General features: G+C 35.2%; 1 protein-coding gene and 1 long non-coding RNA gene across 8 annotated transcripts; both read right to left on the bottom strand.

Annotated features, from left to right (window-relative positions):
• Nucleotides 1-2,747: 2,747 nt before the first annotated feature.
• Nucleotides 2,748-15,431, bottom strand: LOC130734510 (uncharacterized). 7 transcript variants are annotated; one of them, XR_009017982.1, is made up of 10 exons: nt 14,922-15,431; nt 14,676-14,836; nt 14,241-14,365; nt 13,931-14,149; nt 13,760-13,791; nt 13,155-13,273; nt 4,836-10,916; nt 4,659-4,746; nt 4,272-4,381; nt 2,748-3,197 (listed from the first exon to the last, which is right to left on the bottom strand). It is a non-coding gene; the product is annotated as an uncharacterized LOC130734510 (long non-coding RNA). The 7 variants fall into 7 exon arrangements; XR_009017981.1 differs by having other exon boundaries at nt 2,748-3,133; nt 13,760-14,149; nt 14,922-15,426; XR_009017977.1 differs by having other exon boundaries at nt 13,760-14,149; nt 14,922-15,425.
• A 2,171-nt stretch (nt 15,432-17,602) lies between these two features.
• LOC130733837 (uncharacterized) lies at nt 17,603-22,644 on the bottom strand. The gene is made up of 12 exons (XM_057586118.1): nt 22,561-22,644; nt 22,296-22,448; nt 21,993-22,097; nt 21,418-21,501; nt 21,217-21,331; nt 19,501-19,603; nt 18,681-18,731; nt 18,373-18,439; nt 18,234-18,287; nt 18,078-18,152; nt 17,879-17,914; nt 17,603-17,707 (listed from the first exon to the last, which is right to left on the bottom strand). The coding sequence occupies exons 1-12, from the start codon at nt 22,642-22,644 to the stop codon at nt 17,603-17,605; spliced, it is 1,032 nt and encodes a 343-aa protein (XP_057442101.1).
• Nucleotides 22,645-25,641: the final 2,997 nt, after the last annotated feature.

Genomic DNA, 25,641 nt, shown 5'->3' with positions numbered 1-25,641 from the left:
GATATTCTTATTTTATAGTTAGGTAGGGTGTGAGTTTGGTCGTCACAGGTTCCGTCAAGTTTTTGACGGATTTGGACGGAAGGGTAAACGGTGCAACATTTTGAAAGATTAAGGTCTTCATTCGTAGAAAAAAAAGATCAGGGTCAACAATTGCAAAAAATATAAACTTGGGGGTCCAAAAGTACATTTAAGCCAATTAAAAAAGACATATTTTCCTTTAGAAATAGTAATTATCATTTAATGCATAAAATAGTTAAACAGTATAATTCTCATCAAATTCTGCATTAAATGCATTATTCCCTAATTCATTTTGAAATTATCATCTAGTTTTATTCTATAGTCTTGTTTACATAAAAATTCAAAAAAAGTTATGGAAAAACATAGAAATTGTATTAATTAAAATTACTTTTAATATATATCTTTCCTTAACCACTTTATACTGTGTAATTTGATCTAAAATAATTGTATATACAGAGTAAGGTTCCTCGTGTTCAGTAGCCCTGCGCGCATTGCATCGGTTGAAGAAAGTAAATATTTTATAACTTTTATTACTTTTTTTCGCATTACATAAGAAAATAATGTTGTTTTAGTATTAAATACGATTTCAATCGGTTAAGTATGCGTTCTTTGTTTTGGGGGTCTAGATGGAAGATGCCCTGGATATCGAGGGCATTCTATCTTCTTCATATGTTGTTTCCGTTTATGTGAATAAATCATCGCTCGTTACTTTCAAAAAAAATGATTAGAACGATATTCCTACTAAGGTACTTGTTTTTTTTTTTTATGAAAAGTACTAAGGTACTTGTTGAAATGTTCAGTGTGTGATGTCTTGTTTTAAATAACAATTATTTCATTTATTAACTAATTAATATTTCTATTTACTTTGTTGAGATTAATTTCTATGCACCGACGGTGTAAAAAGTTTTACACCATCATTCAATCATAACCTTCCATTTCCTATTTTTAGATATTCTTAAATTTAAAATTAATTGTAAGCTAATAAAATGGAGGGATGTGATTGAATCATAGTGTAAAACTTATTTACATCGTCGGTGCATAGAAATTAATCTCTTACTTTGTTTACATTAAAGTTGTTTGGTATAATATTTGTTTTAAGAATCTGTAAAATTTGATTAGTATAAATAAAATTGAGAAATATAAACAAAGGCATGATTTAACTATTACATATGGTAAGTTAAAAAAAAAACTATTACATATGGTCAAAATTAAATATTTATAAAGGTGATACACATTAATTTATTTAATAAATCTGATAAATATATGAAGATAATGAAATCCATTTTAACTTGTCTCTTCCATAAATATCCATTTTATTGTCAAAACAACAAATATATTCCATCAAATAAAGATATAAGGATAACCTAGCATCACATTTCAAGCTAATTCTAACATACATAAGAACTGATGTCTATTTTAAGATAGTAAACCTGAAATTAAATGAATAAACTGCAAGAAACTTTTGCCAAATAAGAAAGAACAAAGCTTAAAAGCAAAGGACATTTTGGGTATTCAAGAATGGAAAAATCTGGCAGTTCAAACAAACCTTTTTTTTATCATCTAAAGTTCTCATTCTATTAAAAGTTTAACATCAAATGGATGATTGACCTCACTTGATAATAATCATCACCATTGTAATCCTTCTTACTATTAAAAGACCAGGTGAAACTCTAAATCATACACAGTTTAATGTAGCTAAAAACAAAAGGGAAATGTAGGGTAGAAAAAGAGTAAACTCTAAACATTAAAAAGCTTCTTTGTGCTTGAACATAAGCTTTTAATTTTTTTTAAGTAAACATAAGAGTTTGTTACCACCATGACTAAAAACAAAAGGAATCTGAACGACTACACCCAACGTGCTTTGTTGTGCATGAATCCTTTCTTACTTGAGAATGAAACAAAATGATCATACCCAACTTGTTTCTTTGTGCTTGACTCCTTTCTTCACTTTAAAATGAAACTGTATGACAACATCAACCTGCTTCTTTGTGCCTGAACCCTATCTTCCCTTAGCGTGTTGACAGGGGAATTGCCCAAAGCCTTCTTTTATATCAAATACTTGCAAACGAATTCTACCGAAAACAATCTTTAGAGATGTAGATATGTCCATGAAGACTTTGTTAAGTAAAAAACATTCAAATTAGAGCCAAAATGTATAAAAAATCTGTGTAAAAACAGATTAATTAAAGGGAGTTTGTAGCCAAGTATAGTTTAGCTTTGAATGGAACTTCTTTCTAACTTTGTCTTCAATTTTTCATTAATACCAAATATAATTTAAAAGTATTGTTAGCATTTGTTGGGAGATCCGCAAACCTATAATTTGTTAGCTGAAATAGTTCTAATCTTACATGTCTCATTGGGTTTTCTCAACTCAACCATTTACTTTCTTTGTAGAAGAAAGGCATATGTTTCGAAAATTTAGTTTAAAAAGTGAATTATATAATAAAGATAAGCCTTATGACTCCTTTTAAGCAATTACTTATTGTAACAGGGACCAACGCATGCCTATGTTGCTAATATAGGAGAAAGAACATGCTACTTGAGAAATGAATGCAATAACTAAACTCACTCACCATCCTTACCAAAATTGTTAAGAAATTTTATTTGAAATGCATATTTTGAGAGTCTCTTTACATATCGTTTTAGATGGAGATATCAGCAGACTCCAGGAATTTGAGTTGCTAGCTTCTATATAGTAGGACAGAACATAATACAAACACCACAAAATATAATCTGAAATACATTTTATTTGCTATTTTCTTTTATTTCAATGACTTTCTCCCACCCTACATTACATCATATGAACAGAAGGAAGGTTAAAATAGAAGATCCAAATACTTTTTTCTAAAGCTCATAGAAAATGAATTAATATATTGGACTATTGGTAACAAAAAATATGCTACAGTAGTTATTATTATAAGACATTCTTTGCAGATTATTTTACATGGAGGTATTAGAACTTAGAAGTTTTCAGACTTCAGAAATTTGGAAATGAACACAGATTTGTTGCTCCTCTAAGCATGAAATTGAATGACTACACCAACTTGTTTCTTTGTGCCTGAAACAGGATCAAGAGAACTTTTACATGGATGGTAGGTTATCCTCATTCCTCAACCTGGACCAGTTTAACCGCAATTACAGTAAAATCCTATTACTTTTCCTCAAAGCAATATCATAATCTGTCGAATAAACATTATCTCATAAATTTACTCTCATTCAATTTAAGAATATTTGGAAATATTAAATTTTACATATCACTTGACAAATCATAAAAACATAATCAATTGTCCAAATCAAAATAATACAAAACTGAAAGAAAATAAAAATTAAGAATAAAAAGGTGATAAACTGAACCATATATAACAGTAACTCACACCTGAAATCATATTATAATTATAATGACATTGAAGTGTGTTTCCGAAAGGCAAGTGAATAGACATGGAATGTTGTACAGTAAGTTCTATTATATTCTCGAGAGGCGACCTAATAGCCTAAAACAATATGAAAGTCTTAGCGGCTCTGACTAATATGCTTTGAGTGAGATGAGAGATCTTTCAGTGAAAAGTTTCAGCTTTCATTGTTTTTCTTTAGGTAGAAAAGCTTCTATATTTATAGCAGAGTGTAGAGTAGAGCTACTGATCTATCTGAAAGTTGTTGCTACAGTTGTACATGTAACCGCCTATAACTGACATTATAACTGAATTGTTAAATGAAGACGAAGATGACTACAACAATAAAATCCTCATCATTCAAACTTTGTAAGAATATCATTTTGCATAAGGGTAAATATAAAAAGGCAGATACCCCATCATCAAGTAATGCATACATATAAACTAACTGTTAGGTATAAATTAAGGTGGTCTCCTTTCCTCTTTCAGCTATGAAGCTTGTTGTGCATTTGAAGTTTTACTTACTAATAACAAATAAGTTCATCCTCAAATATTTTCAGGTTGGGATTTCATGTGGATATTCGGTCACATCCTGTTAATTTTAGCAAACAGCCAAATAATTAATTGTACATACCTCACACCCAATTGAGTTCTAACTTCTAACTTGTAGCCACTCTTTCTTATTTATAGCATACAATTTAAACATGTTTTTACTGTGGATGTAAACTATGTAACTCTCAGGAATAGATTGATAAATTAAGTCCTTTGTTTTTACAAAACTCAAACAGAAAGGCTTCAAGCATCATATGACCAACTTGAAAAGCAATATAATGAAGAATTAAACATAAAAGAGATCTTTGTTACCAAATATCTGAGTTGAAGCGATAGGGAAATCAGCAAGTAGCCCCGAGCACCTATAACTTGGGGTCTCCACTATCTAGCAAGACCAACATCACTTGTTTCAAACATGCATCCTATAAGGACAACATATGCAAGTAGTTATTAAAAGGGGAAATGGTCAGCAAGGTAATGTTATGAGTTAGGAAAATTTACAGTTATCTCCTCATTCAATTTTGCACTATAAGAGTTCAAACAAACACATTAAAAATCTCACATATTTGTATTCTAGAACGAAAAATATTTAAGTATGAACAAATAAGCACCATTAGAACACTAAATTAAGCATTACCAAAATAAGCATCAACGTGATCTATAGAGTTAACAACATCATATCACATTATAAGAGTTTACCTTAGAATTTAGGTCCTTCTTCCCTTACTTGGCTTCAACGCTCACAATTTCTTTCAGCTTTCTAACCTGAAGAGTCATCCCCAACACCCTGTACATGTGTAACAGAAAAAATCCAACATTTAAGGATCATCTTATAGACATGCATCAAGGGAACATGTTACCATTACAACTTGTTACCATTGCACTTGGTTTGTATTTTGGTCAAACAATTGGAGTGAAAACCAGAGTCAGAGGAGGGAAGGTGTCAAACACTGCATACTATTGATTTGTGTTGTACAATGATTCAGTTTAAATCCATAGTATATACATTCAGGAAAAGATCTCAGTCCCAAAATGCATGATGTGGCATTCACTGATTGGCTAATATTCTACTGAATCCTATGTGTCACTTCATCCTCCATTCTTCTTTCTCCTCCTTTCTTCTTCTCCCATATTAAATCCTCTTTTATTTTAGGATCCGTTTCTCAGTTTCAAAAAAAGGATTTGTTTCTCTCTTTCTCTCTCATTTTCGGCGTTCTCTCTCTCGACATCAATCTGTTTCCTCCCTCGCTTGAGATCACCATCCCCTCCTTCGCTTTCATCTCCTCCCTCCATTACCATCCATCCCAGTCGCAGCTCTCCCCACGGTGCGACGTTGACGACCCAACTCTCCTCGCAAAGTCTGTAACAGAGAATCATCGTCGTCAGAGCTTCTCCTTGCTCTGCTCCAGTAACTCCATTAGAATCCTTCAAATCCCCGATTTCGATTGTGGATGACAAGGTATGAGTCTACACTCTACACATATTACTATTGCGGTTACGGCTTCAATTTGATAATCCAGATTACTTCCTTTTGATAATTTTGAGTTCTTTCCTATTTTCGAACAGATTGGAGACTGAAAAATGCAATCCAGAAGCCGCTACTCACAGCCACACTGAGCTCTCACCCCATGGTCCATTAGAACTACTTCAAACCCTAATTTTGAGCCGCCAAGCCCATATATTCTTCCCTAATTTTGGAACTGCGGCTGAAAATGGAATCCCGGTAATTCCTCTCTTAGAAATTAGTGTTTTTGAATTCAAATTTGTTCTTGACCCTAAAATACTTCCCCCATTAATTGATTACTTGACTATATTCGCTTTCAATTGTTTCCTTTCTTGAGTGGAAATTTAAGAAAGGTAATTATCGGTATCAATTAGTTCATATTTATGTTTCTACTTTCTAAGCGCCTATATATATTGCTACTTCTGCATTGTCCTTCGCACATTTGATATTTTATATTTATATTTTTCAGATCAGTGTTTATTTTGAGTCTGAGGTTTTGTTTTTCTTTTCTTGACTGTGTTGATTATCGAAGCAGCTTACTAAGGTGTCTGAACGGGAAGAACATTCAGGGTATTCCATGTGAGAACTTGAACATCACAAAATATGATTGAAGACTGAGCATAGGAAGAGCTATACGCAGGTTGAGATTCTCTCAAGACTTCTCCCTTAATATTCTTTGAATCTGTTGATCTCACTGACTTATCATTTTTCTTTGAATCTTTTACTATCATAAAGGTATGGAGAGACTACTATTGTGTTTATTTATGCTAAGTATATGTCTCTCATGTAAAATCTTTTCAATTCCTTTTACCCTTTTGTCTGTGATTTCGCTGGTGCCCTTTTGGCCAGATGGTTATTCTGACCTTCTTTTACTTATCAGTAAAAAAGTTTTCCTTTTGTTCTCCTTTTCTGTTTATAGGTTTATAGGTTGCATTGCATATGTTCTCTGTTTCCATGACTGATTGATTCATGCGTCCTCTTCACTTCTGTTATCACACAGGGAAGATGTTCTCTGAGGAGCCGGATAGAGATGGTGATAGCCAAGTAACTCTTTCAGGTACCATTTTCACCTTCCAATTAAGCCACAAACAAAATTTCAAAAGCAGCATAAATTATTTTTAAGGGGCATTTTGCTAATAAAATTTCAAGGGGCATTTTGCTATTAAAAATTTTAATTCAAGATCTCACCAAAACTGATTGTTTTGCTATACATACGTTTCTCAATTAATTTAGTTCATTTCTAACCTGTTGATGGCATTGAGGATATGGCATCTCTTGATTCTCTTTTGAGATAATATCTTATTTCATTTTTAATTATTTTCTCATTTTGACCATGTCCTTAAATCACTATATCTATCAAGCTTCAAATTAGGGAATTAAATCATTCACTATCCTTGACCCACTGCCTATATTCCCTAATTTTCATCTTTACAGGCGGGTAGGTGTTTAGGTCTGAATCCTCCTCTTCACCGTGGATGCCATTATGACCTCATCGCCATCTCATGTATGTCCAAGCATGATTTTTTATATTCCTTTTTAAAAAAAAATTGGTGATTTGCTCCATTGTCAAGGACATGACTGTTGCTAATTTAGTATGCATTTAGGAGAAACCTTTTGAACTTTAATATACTGGTCACCAGATTTTGATTGATGGATTTCACTTTTTTGATAATGATATTAAGGGTTTCCCCCTATAGCCATAACCCCGTCAATTTTTTATACTATTTCACTTTTTTGATAATGACGGGTTATTCTATATTTCCTGTGAAGTGATAACATAACGAAGCGCTTAACCAAGTGGAGTTTCTTTTGAAATTATGCAGGTCGCATGGGTATTGGGAGAAGCACAAAATGATTGGTGGAAATCATGTAGACAAGCAAGAGGATTAAGGAGAAAAAGCAAACATGCAGGTGCAATGCGTTTATATCTATCTATATCATATCATTGTGATGCTAAACACTGCATTAGAGAACAAATGTGTCTTATAGTCTTAATTCTGCATTTTTTCTTATTTTACGCCGAATACTGCATGAGCCTCATTTACTTTGGTTTTATTAGTTCCCAATTAAAATTACTTCTTTAAGTTTTATAGTATTTTTATTTGCAATCACAAATAGTTTAACTTAACTGATATTAATTGAACATACCTTACTTTTAAAGCTTCAACAGCAAGTTTGACATCTGAAGATCTAACTTTGACCATCAACTCCAATGAGCTCTTTCGTTTGTTTTGCTGAGTTTTTATGAATTTTGCTGAGTTTTTATGAAGAGTGAATGATGAAAGAGGTCTTGGAGACACCGGGGGAGTAGAGATTCATGTCTATTATGGATGAAAACTAGAAACAAAGTTATGATGGTGAAGATCAAACAGTTTCTATGAGTGATCTTTGATTGAAAGGTACTTATTGTTCATTTTGCAGAAAAACTATAAGGATTGGATTTGAAGGCAATGGTTTTATTAGTTCTTCAATTATTGAATATGTCATGTCCCTTCTGCCTCAATGAATTGGACCATTTCAAGTTGTTACTCTTTTGACTCTTATTTATTTATGATTAGCAGTTAAATATTGTGCTCTCTTTTATTTGTTCTAAAGTTCTTCTCTTCTGTTTTGTATGTTATTGCTTGAAATGCAAAAAATGTTGCAGTAGCTGCGTGTTTAGAAGGAGAAAGCTCTTTAGGACTATGGATCAGCTGCTGGAACAGAAGGAAAATGATCTTGAAAGTCATGGCCTGGAGCAGGAGAAGCTTCACTTTGAGATGTACTGTTTCTGTTGGGGTTAGCTATGTCTACATATATAGAGCTTAAATGGACATGGTAAGTTGGTAGAGTACTTGAAACCTATTCTTCCTATTGATAGTGGTAAAACTGAAATTTAAGATCTGTATGGTTAAAGTGTGATAGGATCAAGGTTTTATATAATAGCGTGGTTTTGTTGAATTGTTGTAGAATGAGTTCAATTCCATTAATGGAATGGAGAAAAGCTCTCAAATAGATGAGTGTCTGAACCAATTGGAAAGAAATTTCACGTGAGAAGATGAATCTCTACTATGTTACATACATTATATATTACAACAGAAGAATTCAAGGCATTAAATAGAGTTATCTTTGATTAGAGAAGAAGCCTATTAGCTTATTCAAGTCTTTTTATCTTCGATTATATTTTTAAGACTTTTCAGTCCTTCTAAGTTCTATGTCTTTGGCTTCTATGTATCTTTAAGATTTTTGGGTTAAATACCAGATAGATTTTTTCCTTAATTTATAGGTTGAAGAAAATATCGGCAAGTTTGCAATGACAGGTTTACTCCCATCGCTGATCGGGGTGGTTACCTTCGAGACTCGCACGATATCGCTCATATCAGTGCTGCATGTTTTAGAGGAAAACTGATGTAGCTTTGATTTTGTTACTTTATTTTTGGTATAGTTCTCTATCTGACTGACTTTCTCTTGCATTTCTTGCATTTTTTCCCTCAAGGATGGTCCTTTGCTCTATTGTCAAGGACATGATTGTTGCTGATTTAGTTTGCATTTAGGAGAAACCTTTTGAACTTTGATATACTGGTCTAGATTTTGATTGATGGATTGTTACTTTTTGGATAATGATATTAATGGTGACATAGCGAAGTGCTAAACTAAATGGAGTAATTTCTTGCAGAATGAGCTCAACTCCATTAAGGAAATGGAGAAAATTTCAAATAGATGAGCCTGAACCAATTGGAAAGAAGTTTCATGTGAGAAGATGAATCTCTACTATGTTACATATTAATACATAAGAATTCAAGGCATTAAATAGAGTTATAATTGATTAGAGAAGAAGCCTTTTAGCTTATTGGCTTTATGGATGTTATAAGAAACGAGGTGGATCAGGATACTACTGAGACAACTTTCTCCAAGGTGTGTTATTTGATGAAGTTTGGGCCTGGAGGCTGAAAATGGCACTAATAGAGAATAAACTTGAGTATAATGTCATTAGTTTTTAAATAAATTTTTAAAGGCATTGTAGTTACATTGTTATTAGGATTGTACGTTCATTCTTGAACAGAGAGTGACTGAGCAACAGGATAAGGAAGGATCTGAAGTTGTTTTAGAGGATGAAGTGCGAACTCAGACTAATTAATCTCTCTCTATCTGTTTGTATGTTTTATGAGTTCAGGTTGAGATTGGTCATATGTATTCTGTCTCAAGAACTTTTGGATGCACCGGCTCAAGTGTGCAGGTGATTGCATAAAAGAAATGGAGGGAATTGGGTAATGTATTCAGGATCTCAGCTATGATACCTTAGTAATTATTATGTGGCACATCTGAGCTATTCTCAGCAATTCTTATGATAAGATAGACATGTTCCCTTGCTATGTTGAATATGTATTTATATAGTGTGATGCCAATCTATTCGTTTATTCCAAAAACTGAAAGTGAACTTGGTTGTCCTTAGTGTTATAAATATTGTGATGAAATATTTGGAAATTAATAGAATAAAAGGTGGTTGAGTTAATAAAAATTGTAGGGTTGTTATGATAAGATAAAGATTGAATGCAATGTAAACATGGTAAGGTAGACATGCCGATAGTTTGTCTCAAGATGATTGTTTCAAGAAACTATGATAAACTCGCTTATGTTTCTTTCAGGTACTCTACCATGATGAATGCATTAACATAGAAGCACTTATGTTAGATGACTTCAAGACTTGGGACTTTCATGGCTAATGTTGGAAAAACTTGAAGTATTTGAAATATTAGATTCAGAGTAGTTATTAAATTGCAGGAGTTAGATCACCCATTGTTGTATTTTGGTTTTTTTTTACTATGAAAAGCTAGGATCATTTAAATTCAGTCATTTTTGTAAGAACCAATGTAATTAGTGTGGTCCATTCATGAATCTCTTTCAATGAAATTATCCCTGCAGGGTCTTTGTTACATGTTTTCATCTCTATTGTTAGTAAATCTAGCTAAGTTTTGCTGAGTCAGATCTCCTTTGCATGCATTTTGTTTTAGAAGCCAAAAATGCACTAAAACGCAGATGTGCAATAACAGTATACAAAGTTCATGACACCTAGGCTCAATACATTAATCGAACCACAGGCAGCCAGAAGGAACATAACATTATATGAAATTACACGAGGCTTCCCACATAGATGGAAGGTAAGATACTATGAAATTGGGTTCGAGACAAAGCTACGTCAACCCAATCATTAAAGACCTAACAATACCAAGAAAGATATAATGGAAAAGGTCCCTTAACTCCCCATCATACAGATCTGAGGTTCCCTATACTACTCATAAAAAGATGAGGTTCCCTATACCACTCATAAAAAGATGATTTGAAGCTTTGCATCTGAGATTTGAGCCATAACTAAAATCTCAATTTCACCAATTCCACTACTTCTTCCAAATCCACCTGCTCCCCTTTGAAAGCTACTGCATTTCTGTGGATATCTCCTTTGCATGCATATTCAACTTCAAATAGCCAAAAATTATCATCAACTTAGAATACTATGTCAAGTTATTTACTTTCATCATGTGAGATTCTACCCTCTCTAGCACATTCAAGCAAATTGAATGGTTAGGGGTAATACGTTTTCTTAATTAAAATTTTTTTAAACCAAAAATAAATTCATAAATTAATATAAACGTTGTGATCTACTTTTACTTTCTGTTCAAATTACGCGGTAAAAATATTGCGCGGAGATTAGAAAATATTAATTTATATATAATATTCATTTATGTTTAAATTATAGTATTTCAAGCTCCCACAATATGAAAAATACTTTCATGTTAAAATTAATAGAAAACTATGCTATGATAAAATTTCTCTACTTTACAATTTTATGTCATATTAAGGAGTTTACATAAAAATTCAATCTACGTTCAGTTTTTTTTTTTTACAAATTACAGGGAATCTTCTGTTCTTGGCCCGGATCTCGAGCCAAGACAGGAGAAGCAAGCGGGTTTTCTGATTGGGTGGTGCGAGGAGGAGGCGACAGCGATTGGGAGAGAGAGAGAGAGAGAGAGAGAGAGAGAGAGAGAGAGAGAGAGAGAGAGAGAAACTCTAACGGAGGGTGGCGTGAGAGAATCGGAAGGAGAGTGAGTGAGCGAGTGAGAGTCGGAAACATAATGAAATCGGTGGAAATGGGAATTATGAAATATGGGGTGGTTTTTTTGTTGCCCAATTGACTATTTACTTCAAGAATGAAACTTTCTACCATTATTCATCAAATGGGTACCCAATTTTCAAATGATTCTTTGTTTTAGTACTGATTTCTTTGATCAAATTTTCTTCTGCGTCATTTTGGGTGTGATTTTTTTTCTTCTGATTTTGCTTTGTTCGTTGATTTTAGTTGAGAATAAACAAAAGATAGTAGCAAGAGAAGTAAGGAACAGAAGGGCACTCAAGGCGATTGGTAATCTTGTGGCTGGGCTCGATGAAGGGGTATGGGTGGTGGTGGGTTTCTAGGTTTGGGGGTGGCTGTGGTGTTGAGGTTGGAGGCGTGGTGGTTGGTGGGGGAAGAAGAAGATGGTGAAGAATGAAGCTGCTGGAAAAATGAGGATGAAGATTTAAGGTGAAGATTTGTTTTTTTATTATAGGCAAATGTTAGTGGTTAGTTGTTAGTAAGTTAGAAAATCCCTTCAAATTTTTCTTCCAGGATTCGAACCCTAGACCTTCCCCTCCCCAACCCTTATGTCCCCTAACTCTTACCACTTGAGCTAACCTTCGGGGATGATTCTGGAAAATGATGATGAAGATTGAAGAAGGTGAAGAAGATTATGAGGTTAGAAATTATCATTCTGAGATTTGGGGACTTAAAATTAAATTTTTTATTTTTAAAAAAAATACACGTCATTTCATTAAAGGATGTGGCATGTTCACGTAGGCCAAAAGTGACACTTGGCCACGGCGGCCGGAGCTAAATTGGCGGTAAGGATAGTTTCAAAAGAAAACGTAAGTTTGAAAGCGTGCATAGGAAGATTTTCCGGCAAGGGACGAAAACCAAATCTGGCTCAAAGTTCAGGGACGGTTTTTAGGTTTAACCCTTTACCAATAAGACGTTTTGGCAGTTCTAAAGTTTAACCTCACGTTTTTTTCCGGCTACATTAAAGTTGTTAGTTTAATTTATAATTTGTTCTATTTTCACATATCACTCTCATAAATTTGCCCCTAAAACATCGTGCTTTGCAGCAACACCTACGCCAACAATGGTCTATTTATTTTCTCAAAAAAACGTTATGCTTCGATAAAAAATAAACAACAACAAATGTGCAGAAATACAACAAAACCAAACCACGACACTCTGATTACCCAATAAAAATTAATCAATATTTGAATAATAAATTTTAAACTTACATTCAAAATTAAATTCCCCCGTGCAAGGCACGGGTCATAAACTAGTAAATAAAAAAGCATGTAAGTTTCAAGAGATGTGCATCTTAATTCTAATTGAATTGATCTTATAGGTGGTTTGACAGAAAGCTCTTGTAAAAAAATCCAGAAGAAATCATTTGAATTGAAAGAAAGCCAAAAGCTTTACTTTAATTTTGGATGATTCATTTTGCATTTCTGACTTACTGTGAGCATGCTTAACCTGCAGATGAATTGGATAGAAAAGAGAGAAAAAGAGACTTTCTTCATACAACTGTGAAGAGAGACGATGACAATTTGGAAAATGAGGAGTACAAAATCACTGGTAAATAACATACCAGAAAATATACTTGCTCCGAAGAACGTCAGGAAAAAATCGAATGAGTCATGGCCACCACCGAAGCCGCCCCCCCATACTCAAACCCTCATGCTCGACTGCTCGAGCAAGCTCTTCAAACTGCAACAGAGAAAAGCTCAAATCTCAGTTCTGGATTCACTTGACCACACAGATTAGTACAACACAGAAACAATTGAGTAATCAATTCAGACAAACACTAAATTAGGAAATCTCCACTGTTAGAAGAAACCCTCAGTCTCTCTGATTCAGGCTCTGTCTCCAATCTTTATATATTTGCCCTCGAAAAGATGAGGATTGAGGAGAGTAGGGCATGAAAGAGAAAAGATGAGGATGAAGCAGATTGAAGTTGACAGAGAGAGAAAGAAGAAGATTGTAGAAAAGGCTAAACTTATAAGTAAAAGAAGTTCAGAATAACCATCTGCCCAAAAGGGCACCAACGAAATCAAAGAAACAAATAAGTTAGAACAAATAAGCACCATTAGAACACTAAACAAAGCATTAACACAAAAAGCATAACCACGATCTATAGAGTTAACAACATCCAAACAGTATCAATGTTTTTCCTGACATATTATAGAAGTTTACCTTGAAATTTAGATCCTTCTTCCCTTACTTGGCTTCAATGCTCACATAAAAAACACAGCAAAGAAAAGAAAAACAAAACCTCAGTTCAATGGGAACATAAACAACTCAAAATAAACACGGTTCTAAAAATATAAAATATCAAGTGTGCAAAGGACAATGCAGAAGTAGCACCTGTTCTTCTTATTCTTTTCCTTAACTTATTCGTTGTCACTTAGAATGAGTAAATTTTGGATGTGAACTTGGTAGCTGTTGTAATCCGAGGCTGCACCATGAATATTATGGAAAAAACTTGAGAGAAGCTCGAACTGTGCATCGCTCTTCCTCTACAGTCTCTCCAGAACCTGTGGCGAACCCGCTTTATCTCACTTTAAACATCTTCAGAATAGAACACTAAAAAGATATGAAAGCAAAAAAATCAAAACCCAAATAAATAAAGATGACAGCTTCAGAAGAAGAAAAAAGAGAGCACATTCATGAATACTTCTTCTTTTCATTATAGAGTGGACAAAGTAGAGCTCCATGAGTGGGTTCCTCTGGTATATGTGTGAGATATTGCAGGCAAGAGAATACGCTTCATATATTGGCTTCCTTCCCCAACCTATCTTGCTGCAAGAAATTATGACACAGTGAGACTGAATAGCATGAAACGTTGCTTAGAGGCTCATAACCTCAGAGTAGCGTCATTATATGAAATGAAATCTGAAAGGTGATGAATATTGATTGGACTTTGAATATCTACTAATTCAAAAGGTCCAAAAGGAAAGTTTTGATTTGATATACAAATTGATTAAATCGGTGAGAAAGTTTGGCAACTGATTCGGGTGGTTTTAGGAAAATATTTGAATTCAACCACTTTCATTCCAAAAGTAATCAACTACTTATCAATAAAACGTCAAAAAGGAATTTAAACTGTTACCTGCGAAATATACGGAATTGCATTCATTAGCAGCGAAAGCAGTTCCAAAATATACGGGATTCAATTCGAAGCTCGCCACGGACATTGCCGGAAAAATGAAGGAAGGTGCCGGAGGAAGAAAAGGAATGAAGCCGTGATGAAGGAAGAAATACTCCCGCTTCCTAAATCAAGTGATGAAGAACAAAATCCCTAAAATTAGAAATTTGAAACCGTACAAAATTAAGCCCTAAATCAAGATGAAGATACCTGAGTGATACGGTTGAGAAGCTTCAGAAATTTCAATTGAAGCAGATCGAAAGGAGGTGAGGATGAGATTGAAAGGACAAAACCGCACCTCTCATGGACTTCATAAACCAGAGAATGCTCTGAGATTGGGAGAGAGAGAGTACGCGTTAGGTTGCTCCCGGATGGAACCTCTTCGGTAGCCTTGCAAGAGCCCGTCCATCACCGCCTTTGAAGGTTGCTCCCAGATGCAAGAGTATGAATAAGAGAACGATGATACCATGGAGAAGCAGGTTTTTGTGTGGGTTTGAGTCCTGGTAAGGATGATGTTGCGAAATGGGAGTGCCATGATTGAAACGGCAGAGAAGGAAAAGAGATGAGAGAGGGTGAAAAAACGCGTTTTGATAATTATGCTATTAAAGAAAGATGAGTGTAGGTTAAGAAGAAAAGTGTAGGATAATAGGAATGAAGGAAGGCATGCCATGTAGGATTTTTTCATATATTAACCAATCAGAAAGTGCCATGCAGGCGATGACTGGACTGAGATCTTTTCCTGAATGTATATACTATGGATATATAAAAACAGAGTTTCTGCAGCCTTGAGGGCAAAAAAGTCGTTCAACAATTTATTCCAAAATCTATGAAAGTTAGGCATGAATATTTTTGTAAAAAAACATTTTATTTCACTCAGATTGGATCTCAGCCGTTGATTCACAATTGTATCAGTTTCACTCTTTCATTCCATTCAATCTGAAACGCTTTTCAGTTTCAAAAAAAAAAGTTTTTCACCTTACCTTTCTAACGTTCCGATTTCGTTCCTTTTCTCCTTCTCTGAGCCGTTTCTCTAGGGTTTCAAAAATCATTTAAAGCCTTCCTTAGAGAATTTCATGTATCTGACCATCTCTGCTTCAGTCAAGGATCTGCTAGAATCAGGATTGACATGGGAATTCAGGGCTTCCGCAATCTCCATGTTTGCTTGGCAGCCAGGATTCGCACGAAGAAATAGAGGCTTTAAATTGCATCACGTTCTTCTTCCCTTTATTTTGTCTCTAGGGTTCCAAAATTGACAGATTTGAGAGAGAGGCTTTCTGCAATTTTTCAGGTTTGTTTCTCTTTCTTGTATCTGGGATTTGTTCTTCCTCCCTACATCCATTCGTTCTCTTCGTTTTTTTTTTAATTTTCCAATCAGGATGAAGAAGAATTTTGCCAAAACAAATTTGATTTGAATTGTTCTCTGTGATTCGCGTCGTGCAGATTTGGTACATCTCTTATGGGTCTGCAGTGCCATAATCCTAATTCCCAAATGATGGGGTCGAAGCTGTTGGCAAGATGAAGGGCTCCGGGGTTGAAGAATTGGAAAGCTCAACTGAAATCGATGGTGTTGTTGTTACAGATCCTCAGCGGCACCTAATTCACACAGCTAGGGTTTCTAAAACGACCACAATTGAGAGGGTGTCATGATTTTCAATAAATCATGACATTTGTGCGTGAATCAAATAGAAAGTGGAATAAAGGGAGCAAAATTGAGAGGGCGTGAGACATGAGGAGGATGGGGATGCGTCAGACATAGATGACTTCCACGAGGAGGTTTTGATTCCTCTGTTCAAATCTTTTGATTCTTTCTTCTCTTTTTAGTGTTTAGAAATCCATTTTATACGCTTTTGTTTCACTGAAATGAATTATGAAACCAACATTCATTGAAGGTTTGAACCTAGTACTATTACTTTCATGAAAAAACTTGATTGATTCATGTTCTATGATGGTTATTTTTGGCTATGTAGGTTCTGATATTTAATCTTTTTAAAGAAACATCAACATGGCTTTTGAAAGTCCTGCGGTTTTTCTCATTTCTAAATATTAAATGCCCTGAGCTTTGAATATCTAATTATATATCTATTGAACTCTGAATTAGAACTACCCTGTTGTAGTTTCATGATATCAGAGAGGGGAAGGATTTACGGCGCACAAAGGGGACCACAATCACAACAATCTGTACATTATTGTCTGGATCAGGTATGGTAAGTTTGTCTTATCCCTTTTTACTCTCTTAAATGAAAATGAATTCATTCTTTTCTTATATATAATTAGTTTTTTATTTTTATCCTTGATGACTCCCTTCAAAGAATAATCAGTCTGAACCGAAGGCGTATTGGCAAAGTTTCAAAATCCTTTCTCCTGAAAAATTATGATGATAGCCATCTCTAAAGGATTTCAGAAGTCGGCTGGAATAGAACCCTACCTCGTGTATTACAAGATCTTTTGCTAGGTTTGAACTTCCCAATAAAGAAATCTAGACATGACTTCATTTTGAACAACAACAATCTTAAACACACATATTCATTAAGGCAGGGTTGGTGCAAAATCAATCCATTCAATTGTTCATTGAATAAGTGGGAAAGAAAGTCTCCCCCCCTCTCTCTCAAAATTCATATTTTAGAAATTAAAATTCAAGCAAGCTGAAATCAAAATATTGAAATAAAAAACAAAAGGAAAGTTATATGCGAAAACTAAAATCTCAGAAACTTAAAGTTGTCTTCAGTATGTGTGTATTTATCAATTCGATTGGATAACAATGTGTTTTTTCTCAATCCAATAACATTTGGAACTTGAATGTGCTTTCAACTGGAAAACAAACACACTATATTATACATTCCTCAATGAAGAGTATAAACAAATTCCTTCTTAATTGCATAATAATCAACGCTCTAGCTTCTAGTGGAGTTAAGGGTCAGTCCCTGAAAGTAGTCCTTCTCAGCATTAGCCATACGTTCTTGGAACATTGTCCATTCCTTCTTACACCTCTCCCTCACCTGATGGATACAAACCAAAGTTTCAAATCAATGTTCGTAACATATATACATGTTCCTGTAAATTCAGCTTGAATTTCATCTAGGTGTATAGAAGATAAATTGGTAAAATGAAATTACAGGTCATGTGAAACCGAAATTCAAATGTGATAGCAAGATGAAATTCATACATACCCCTTCCCATGGTGCCCTGCCAGTCTCTGCTTGCCCCTATTAAAAGAACACAAGTCAGAGAAAGAAAGAGATAAAATTGAGATATCTAATGTATAATGTGATGAGATTTTTTTTTTGGAGAAATAGAGAGAAGTGAAGTGTAGGTTGAATATTTAGAGTGTACAAAAATCAAAACTCAAATATTTTAAGCATTACTTACTTGGTTCCCAAGTGAAGGAACACTTTGATGGACAATCCACTGAGCATCAACAACTCCTATTTTCTTATGAGGAGTCTGCATATCCAATCTAAGTAAAGTTCATTGAATCCAATCATGGAAACATAAATGTTTATCAAAGAAATATAAACTATTAACCTCCACACATTTTCTGAGAGCAAAATCAAGACCCCATCCATGAATCAGGTCATGCTACAAGGCAACAAAATGAAAAGTAAGATATGAATTGATTATGCAGAGACAATTACAATAGAAGACACAAATGTAATTCTTAAACCTGTATCATATGCCACACACAGCGCCATGCATCTCTGGAAAATACAGGAGCCATGATCTCAACAAATCTGAGCATTCCAAAAATTAAGCTCAGTGAGTTATATATGATCCCCTTTTGAAGTTTGTAAGGAGAAAGATGTCTCTCATTAAAACCAAATGATTTGGGAACTTGTTGAAGCCAAAATCATGGGTGACAGAAGCAACATCCCTTGGTTTTTGCTTCAGCCCACCATGATTTTGCCTTCATCATGATTTCCAAACGTGTTTTCAAACATGCAATAAATTCTTCAGAAGTTAACAGTTGCTTACGCAGCACAAGGTGGCAAGTTTGGCTCTGGACACCAACCTTTTTTCTTATCCCTACAGGAAGAATAAGGAATAACTGTGATAAAAGAATAAAACCATAATCTAAATGGTCGTTCCAAAAATTTTATTTTTGAGCGCAATGACATTGATTCTTATATGTGACTAATCCCATAAGTGGAATGCTTCGTTTATGCTGTTGTTGTTGATGATAGTTACTAGAATTCGAGTTAGGTCTGATTCTACTTCAAAAGTGAGAAAAGGTGTGAAGGTTGTTATACCCTTAATAAATACTTATTAGGTTATATCTCTTTGATCAATGTAAGACTTCTCAACATACTCCCTCAAGCCTGGGATTGGACATCTGGAACAGGAAATTTACAGGGCTGAATGTCTGTTGGTGCCTCATATATGAGTGGTGTTCAATAAACTAGTATAAAATATACTTTTTGATATCATTTTAGAGTTTGAGTTTGTCTTAACTCGACCCCCAAAAGCTACCTCAGGGGTGAGGGTTACACTACTATAGTCAATGAGGAACTTCTCAACAATGATGATTATGTAGTGATAACAAAAATAACGAACAAAGCTAAAACATGATAAGGTATCCACTTACTTGTGTACTTCACCTTCATCCCCTTTCCTTGTCATTTCCCATGTAAAACTACTTTTCCGATCTAGACCAGGCTGTGAGATCTCCAAACCATGTTTTCATACCATTTTCAAGTACCTAGAATAGAGATATATTTCATTACAAAAAAAAATCACCAACACCATGATTCCCACAACATAGACTTGGTTTTGGCTATTGATACTTAGTACTTACTCCTCTGCATCAAAATGATCCAAACCAAGATCCTCATCCCAAATGAAGATGTAATCATAGGGAGCCACAATGTAAGGATGTAGAAAGCGTTTAGCATACCACCTTCAACCAAATTCCAAGATTGCATATCTAAATCAAACTTGTTACAATTTATAGAAGGGTTAATCATCTAATAGGTCCTTGTCTTTGTCTCGCCGTCTGAAATTAGCCCCTCCCCGGAAAATTTGTAAATCTGGGTCCTCTCGTTTGCAATAAGTCTGGAGCAGGTCCTCGCCGGAGCCCGGAGCTCCGACGAGTGATGAATTGACATGATGACCGGATAAATGAGGCTGATGTGGATTTAAAAAAATAAAAAAAAACAAGTAAGATTTATTAATCAAATTAATAAAAAGAAAATTAATCATCTTCTTCTTCTTCTTAAATCTATTAACAAATCTAACCTAATCTAACTAAAAAATCAATTTTCCCCAAATAATAATAATAAAAATAAAAATAAACCCTAAATCAATTGCTGCTTCTTCCTCTCAAACCCAGAAACTTCTGAGCATCTTCTCATCTTCAGCATGTCCATCCACCACCTCCGCCTAGATCTGGTTTCTGCTGGGTTGCGAGTGAGGGTGGGGATGGGGTGGGTCGCGAGTGAGGGTTGGGGTGTCGGTTGGGGGTGGGGTTGAGGTTGCAGCATGGGGGTGGGTTTCTGGGGTGGGTTGCGATGGGTTTTAGGTGGGGATGGGTTTCAAGGGTCGGTTGCGGGTGAGGGTGGGGTGGGTTCCGAGTAAGGGTGGGGATGGAGTGGGTTGCAGGTGAAGGTGGGGGTGGGTTACGAGTGGGGTTGGGTTGCAGGTGAAGGTGGGGATGGGTATCTGGGTGGGGGTGCTTCTTCCTCTGGGTTACTGTGTGTGATGTTGCAGAGAGGGGATGAGGAAGAAAACAAGTAACCAATTGAAGCCACCCATAACCCATTAGGATAAGTTAATCAAAACCAGAGCAAGGGCCAAGAGAGGTGATGTTTTCTTTTAAAAGTGAATCATCTGGAGAGGAACGAAAAACCAGAGCAAAAGCACGTTACAAGAGGAGAGGAGAAATAGAAAGCTAGAAAGTGAATATTAATGTTTCTACTCTTCTTTGTTTCGATTTGAATTACTATTTGATGCTATATCTTTGATGAATAAATCTAGAGGTGTGATAGTTTATTGCCCTCAATATGCTTGAGATTATGTCAGAATCATCACTTGTGGATCGTCTTGGGCAAAGCAGGTTGGAGGAAGAAGCTACTATTGTTCTATGTTTTTATTCTTCTTCTTCTTGTGTTTTCTTGTTTTGATCTGCAATTGTGTTTTTGATTTCTGTTTATGGGATCTGGTTTTGATATTGAAGACAAAGGGAATTTTTTTTTCTTCTGAAAGTGAAGATTTAATTTTGGGAGAGGTTCTGAATTTTTTGGGAGAATTAAAAATTTTAATTTTTAATTTTTAATTTTTTTTCCTTGCCACGTCAGATAAGTAAACCCAGTCATCATGCCAATTCATCACTCGTCGGAGCTTCGGGCTCCGGCGAGGACCTGCTCCAGACTTATTGCAAACGAGAGGACCCAGATTTGCAAATTTTCCGGGGAGGGACTAATTTCAGACGGCGAAACAAAGACAGGGACCAAGTAGATAATTAACCCTTTATAAAATGAAACAAAAACTCTGTTAATCGTGAAATTCATTACCAATTTAGTTTGCTTTCTAACACTGATATGAATTGCTTTCTTGGACCACTCAAAGTTATCCCACTCACTAGCGCGTCCATCATAGTGAAACAACACAATGGTGAAGTTTTCTGCGAACTAAGATTGAAGTCCAAAAGTCATACAAAGAGCAAAACAAACACAAAGAAAAATGAATGCAGGAGAATAACATAAGTTCAAATAACCTTTTTGATTGCAGCATCAATGTTGCTTCTCTGATCATACCTGAGAGTAAAAGTTACAAGATATTTGGGTTTGATACTTAGGTCCTACAAGTCCCACCTCCATCAAGAAAAGAGTCAGATTAGAGAAGGGAATAACATTTGTAACTTGTTCACTTCTTCTTTAACAAGTTGTGATTTGTTTGGCTCAAATAGGAATTGCGCAATGTGAACTTCAAGTTTGCTATAGAGCAACCACATGAAGTTTGATCTGTCAATTAATGCTAGAACACTACAAAAATATTTGTTATAACTGTAAGCATTTAGCTACTAATTGAGAGGAACGTGAACGGACTTCAATGTGAATTCATAAGAAGAGTTTTGTTCACTTTTTATCTTAATGAGAGTTTAACGTCTGTTTGCACTGGTGTCAACATGTATTCAAACATCGCAAATGTTCATTTTCTCAATAATGATTTAAAACTTTGACACCACTATAGTAATCAATCACACATTTAATAAAAGGTTTTTGTGATGAAAATTATTATTTTTGCAGATTAAAATTAGTTTTTGCTTTGAGGTACAGAGAATTTGCACACCTGATCGGGTAGACCCCACAACTGACGAAGATAGAGATCTGATTGAGATTCCACAATTCTTGGGGGCAGTCTTTCAGCTCCATGAGGATTTGTAGGAACCCAAATCTGAATCATGATATCAAATGCAGCTATTGATTAGTATTGTATGCAATGGTTGCATATTAACAAAACAACATGGATTTTTTTGGCTTTATGTGCACTATAATTTTAGTTTCATCGTAGTTTTTGAACGAGTATTCATACACTAAGATGAAACATCTTGGCATCATAAAGATACAATCAAGCAAGAGGAAAGAACCATACCTTTGTCTCATTTAATTTGGGAAGCTCATGGGACATGCTTCTATCTCCCCTAAATGAAGACCAAGCATCCCAAATAGGCTTGGTTGGAATTTTCGAGGAATCTTCAACAAAAGTGAGATCAATGGATGGAAAAATGCTAGATGGGAGATTCATCTAACAAGTAATATATTACATACATTAGACAAAAAAGTCATAGTGTTAGATAAATCATCACTTAACATGCTATATTGAAAGAGAATTTAACAATATGGTGAGAAATACACACTTTAGTTAATGATAGTGTTGGAGATGACACTCCTAGAAAGAAGCCAAAAACAACTCCAGCAAAGGATGCTAATGTGAGCCTCATTGCTTCATTATGTTTTTTTACACTTCCACTACAGGCCAAAACAATAATAAATCATGTCAGTTATAAATATAGGTCCCGTTTGGAAAAGCAGCTTAATTAAGCACTTATGGTCATAAGCGCTTATGACATAAGCACTTATTCATAAGCTATTTTTGAAAATTTATTGAAATAAATTAAAAATAAGCTGTATATAAGCATAAGCTGTTTTTCATAAGCTATCCTGAGTAGCTTATGAAAATAAGCTGAAAAGAGCTTATGACAGGTCATAAGCTGTTTGCATAAGCTCTCCCAAACACTGGCATAAGAGCTTATGCTGTCAGATAAGCTCAAATAAGCTCTTCCAAACTGGGCCATAATGCAAATTCCTTTGAAATTGGAGAGGGAAAACATATGAGAAGAGCAATTTATGCCATGGAAAAAAAAGCCCAAGTCATGAAGGTATGAAAAACGGTAGAAAGGGGGGGGGGGTTTGAATAACGTTTTCAAAATAAAGCTTCCACTTTAAAGATTTTGACAAATCTTTCGAGACCTTAAGTGCTAAAGATAAGAGATAGAAAAGCACACAAGGATTTTATCCTGGTTCACTTGATAAATCACTCAAGCTAATCCAGTCCACCCGTTAAGGTGATTTCTTCCTTCTTAGAATGAAGGCAATCCACTAATCAGGTAAGAGTTACAACTGCACTTGAAACCTACAAGTGACTAACAATTACACTGACTTAGCTCACACTAAGATTCACTCTCTTAGTCTTCTCTAGGATCTGATCAACCTTGATCTCCTAAAGGAACTAAACAAACTGTTTAATCAAAGAATGTTTACAAGAGATTTGCTTCTAAAAAGCTAATAGTAAACACAATGAATTTCAGATGAAAGAATGCTTGAAGGTTTTTGAATATAGCTTGTGCTTATGTAAATTCTTTCAACCGCATCTTTCAATCTTCAGTCTCTATTTATACTCCAAGGATTAGGGTTTGAACGCTGCATGGGAATGCTACCGTTGGAGGGCAGTTCTGGAAATTCCAGCTTCTGCTGTGTCTAAGACTGTTAGGTAGGTCGTCAGGATAGTACTGTTGCTTTTGTACTTTGAAAGTGACTTGACCTTTAGACCTAGGAGACTTCTGATCAGGGGAATGCTTCATGTTGGAACTTGTGAAGCCGGTTGATCAGAGTCAGAGGGAAAGCACAGATCCTCTGACCGTTGTATCTTCTGATTCTGAACTCAGAGGGAAGTACATGGTCTTTAGAGTTTCTTGCTTCTGGACATCAGAGTTTCCACTATTCAGCTTCTGGATCTTCAGAGTCTTCTACACCATCAGAACATCTGAGCCTTCAGTGTTTCTTGGTTGTCAGAACTTCTGGATCTTCAGAGCTTCTAGTGACTGAGTCCACATCAGAGTTTGTGTAGCTTCAGAACTTCTGAAGCTTTTCCACTGTTCATATTGAACATGGTCAATGCGAAAGCGTTGCTTGGGTCACTCTTTATGCACAGTGCTTCTGATTTGTGTGAGACTGAGTAGAGGTCAGAGCCTGTAAATAGCACACTCAGAAAAACACGTTAGAGTACCACAATTGTTCATATCAAAAGGTTAACTTGTAATCGTCAAAACATAGAGTTGTACTACTAGATCAAAACTTGATCTTACAATCTCCCCCTTTTTGATGATGACAAAACTAAGATTTTTGATGAACAATTCTTAAATATTAAACTGAATTCACTCAGAGTTTAGAGATAAAGAATAAGACTTATCCTGATGTGAATAGTTTATCTTGCTCATTCTGAATTCAAGTCACTGCTTGATTCTGAGCTTAGCTCCCCCTGAATCTAATACTTGATGAAAACGTTAGAAAAGTCTAGATTCTGAGCTAAATAAAATAAGAGTTCAGAGTGAAAAACTTATGACATAGATGAAATAGAGTGATCAGAGTGCATAAGTAATCAGAGTCAACGGACAAGGTATCAGAGTCTTGGGTATCAGAGTCAAACTAAAATCACTTCAGAAGAAGTGAAATGTATTCCTTGTATTTGCCCAGTGACACATCTATGGTCATAAAGGTGGAACTCTTAAATTCTCCAAAAGAAAAAATAAGTCACACTAACACATCTTACACATCAAAAACTGGGTTGTACTCCCCCTTTTTATCATAAGCAAAAAGCCTGGGGTGTGAAAAACTTAGCTTGAAGTACAAGGTACTCCCCCTTAGAGAAGGTCTAAGTTTTAAGATAATTAAAACGATGCATGAATCAGAGTTAGGCGAAAAAAAATAGAAGAGTTAATGCAAAAGAAGAACGTTTACCACCGGCCAAGGGAGTAAAGATAAGGGTCAGTTATCAAGAACTGAACCTCGAGAAACTGTAGGAGCATTAAGTTTCAGAGAGAAAGTGAAGCCTATATAAAGCGATGGAGAAAGAGGGTAAGCTTCACAACTCGATCAAGTCCATAATCAGAAATGGCTTCATACATGGTTGCACTAGAAGAGCTCAGAAGGAAGGCCTTTGAGGAGGACTTGTTCCTTAATATAAGGCATCCAGAGGGTACAAAAACCATATCGGAGCTAACGAGGGAACTGCTAGAAGAGGACCTGCGTCCAGAGTTGAGGAATGACTTAGAAGAATTCCTTGCCTTCTTGGAGGAAGTACAAGAACTCAGCCAGCTTGAACTGAAGCTGCTGGAAGAGAAAGAAGTCATAGAAAAGAAGCTCAAGACTTCAGAAGAAATTCTGGAGAGGGATGAGCTAAAAGACAGTCTCAACAACATCCAGTATGCACTGGATCGTCTGGAGAAGGAGAGGTCAGAGCAGCGCCAGGAGTGCAGGAGAATGAGGAAGGATCCTCCATTCTAGACTTTTAGGAAAAGAGAAAAATGTATGATGTAAACATAATGATTATGAATAAGAAAAAAAATTTTCAAACACAATGTGACAAATATATATATATGTAAAGATAAACAGAACTAACAAAGCAAAAATAACTAGAGAAACTAAAGGAAAAACAAAAT

This window comes from Lotus japonicus, chromosome 1 (assembly GCF_012489685.1).
Source record: "Lotus japonicus ecotype B-129 chromosome 1, LjGifu_v1.2".
In the NCBI taxonomy this organism is placed as follows: Eukaryota; Viridiplantae; Streptophyta; class Magnoliopsida; order Fabales; family Fabaceae; genus Lotus; species Lotus japonicus.
The sequence above is the reverse complement of the archived record's forward strand: the minus strand, read 5'-3'. Positions and strand labels throughout refer to the sequence as shown.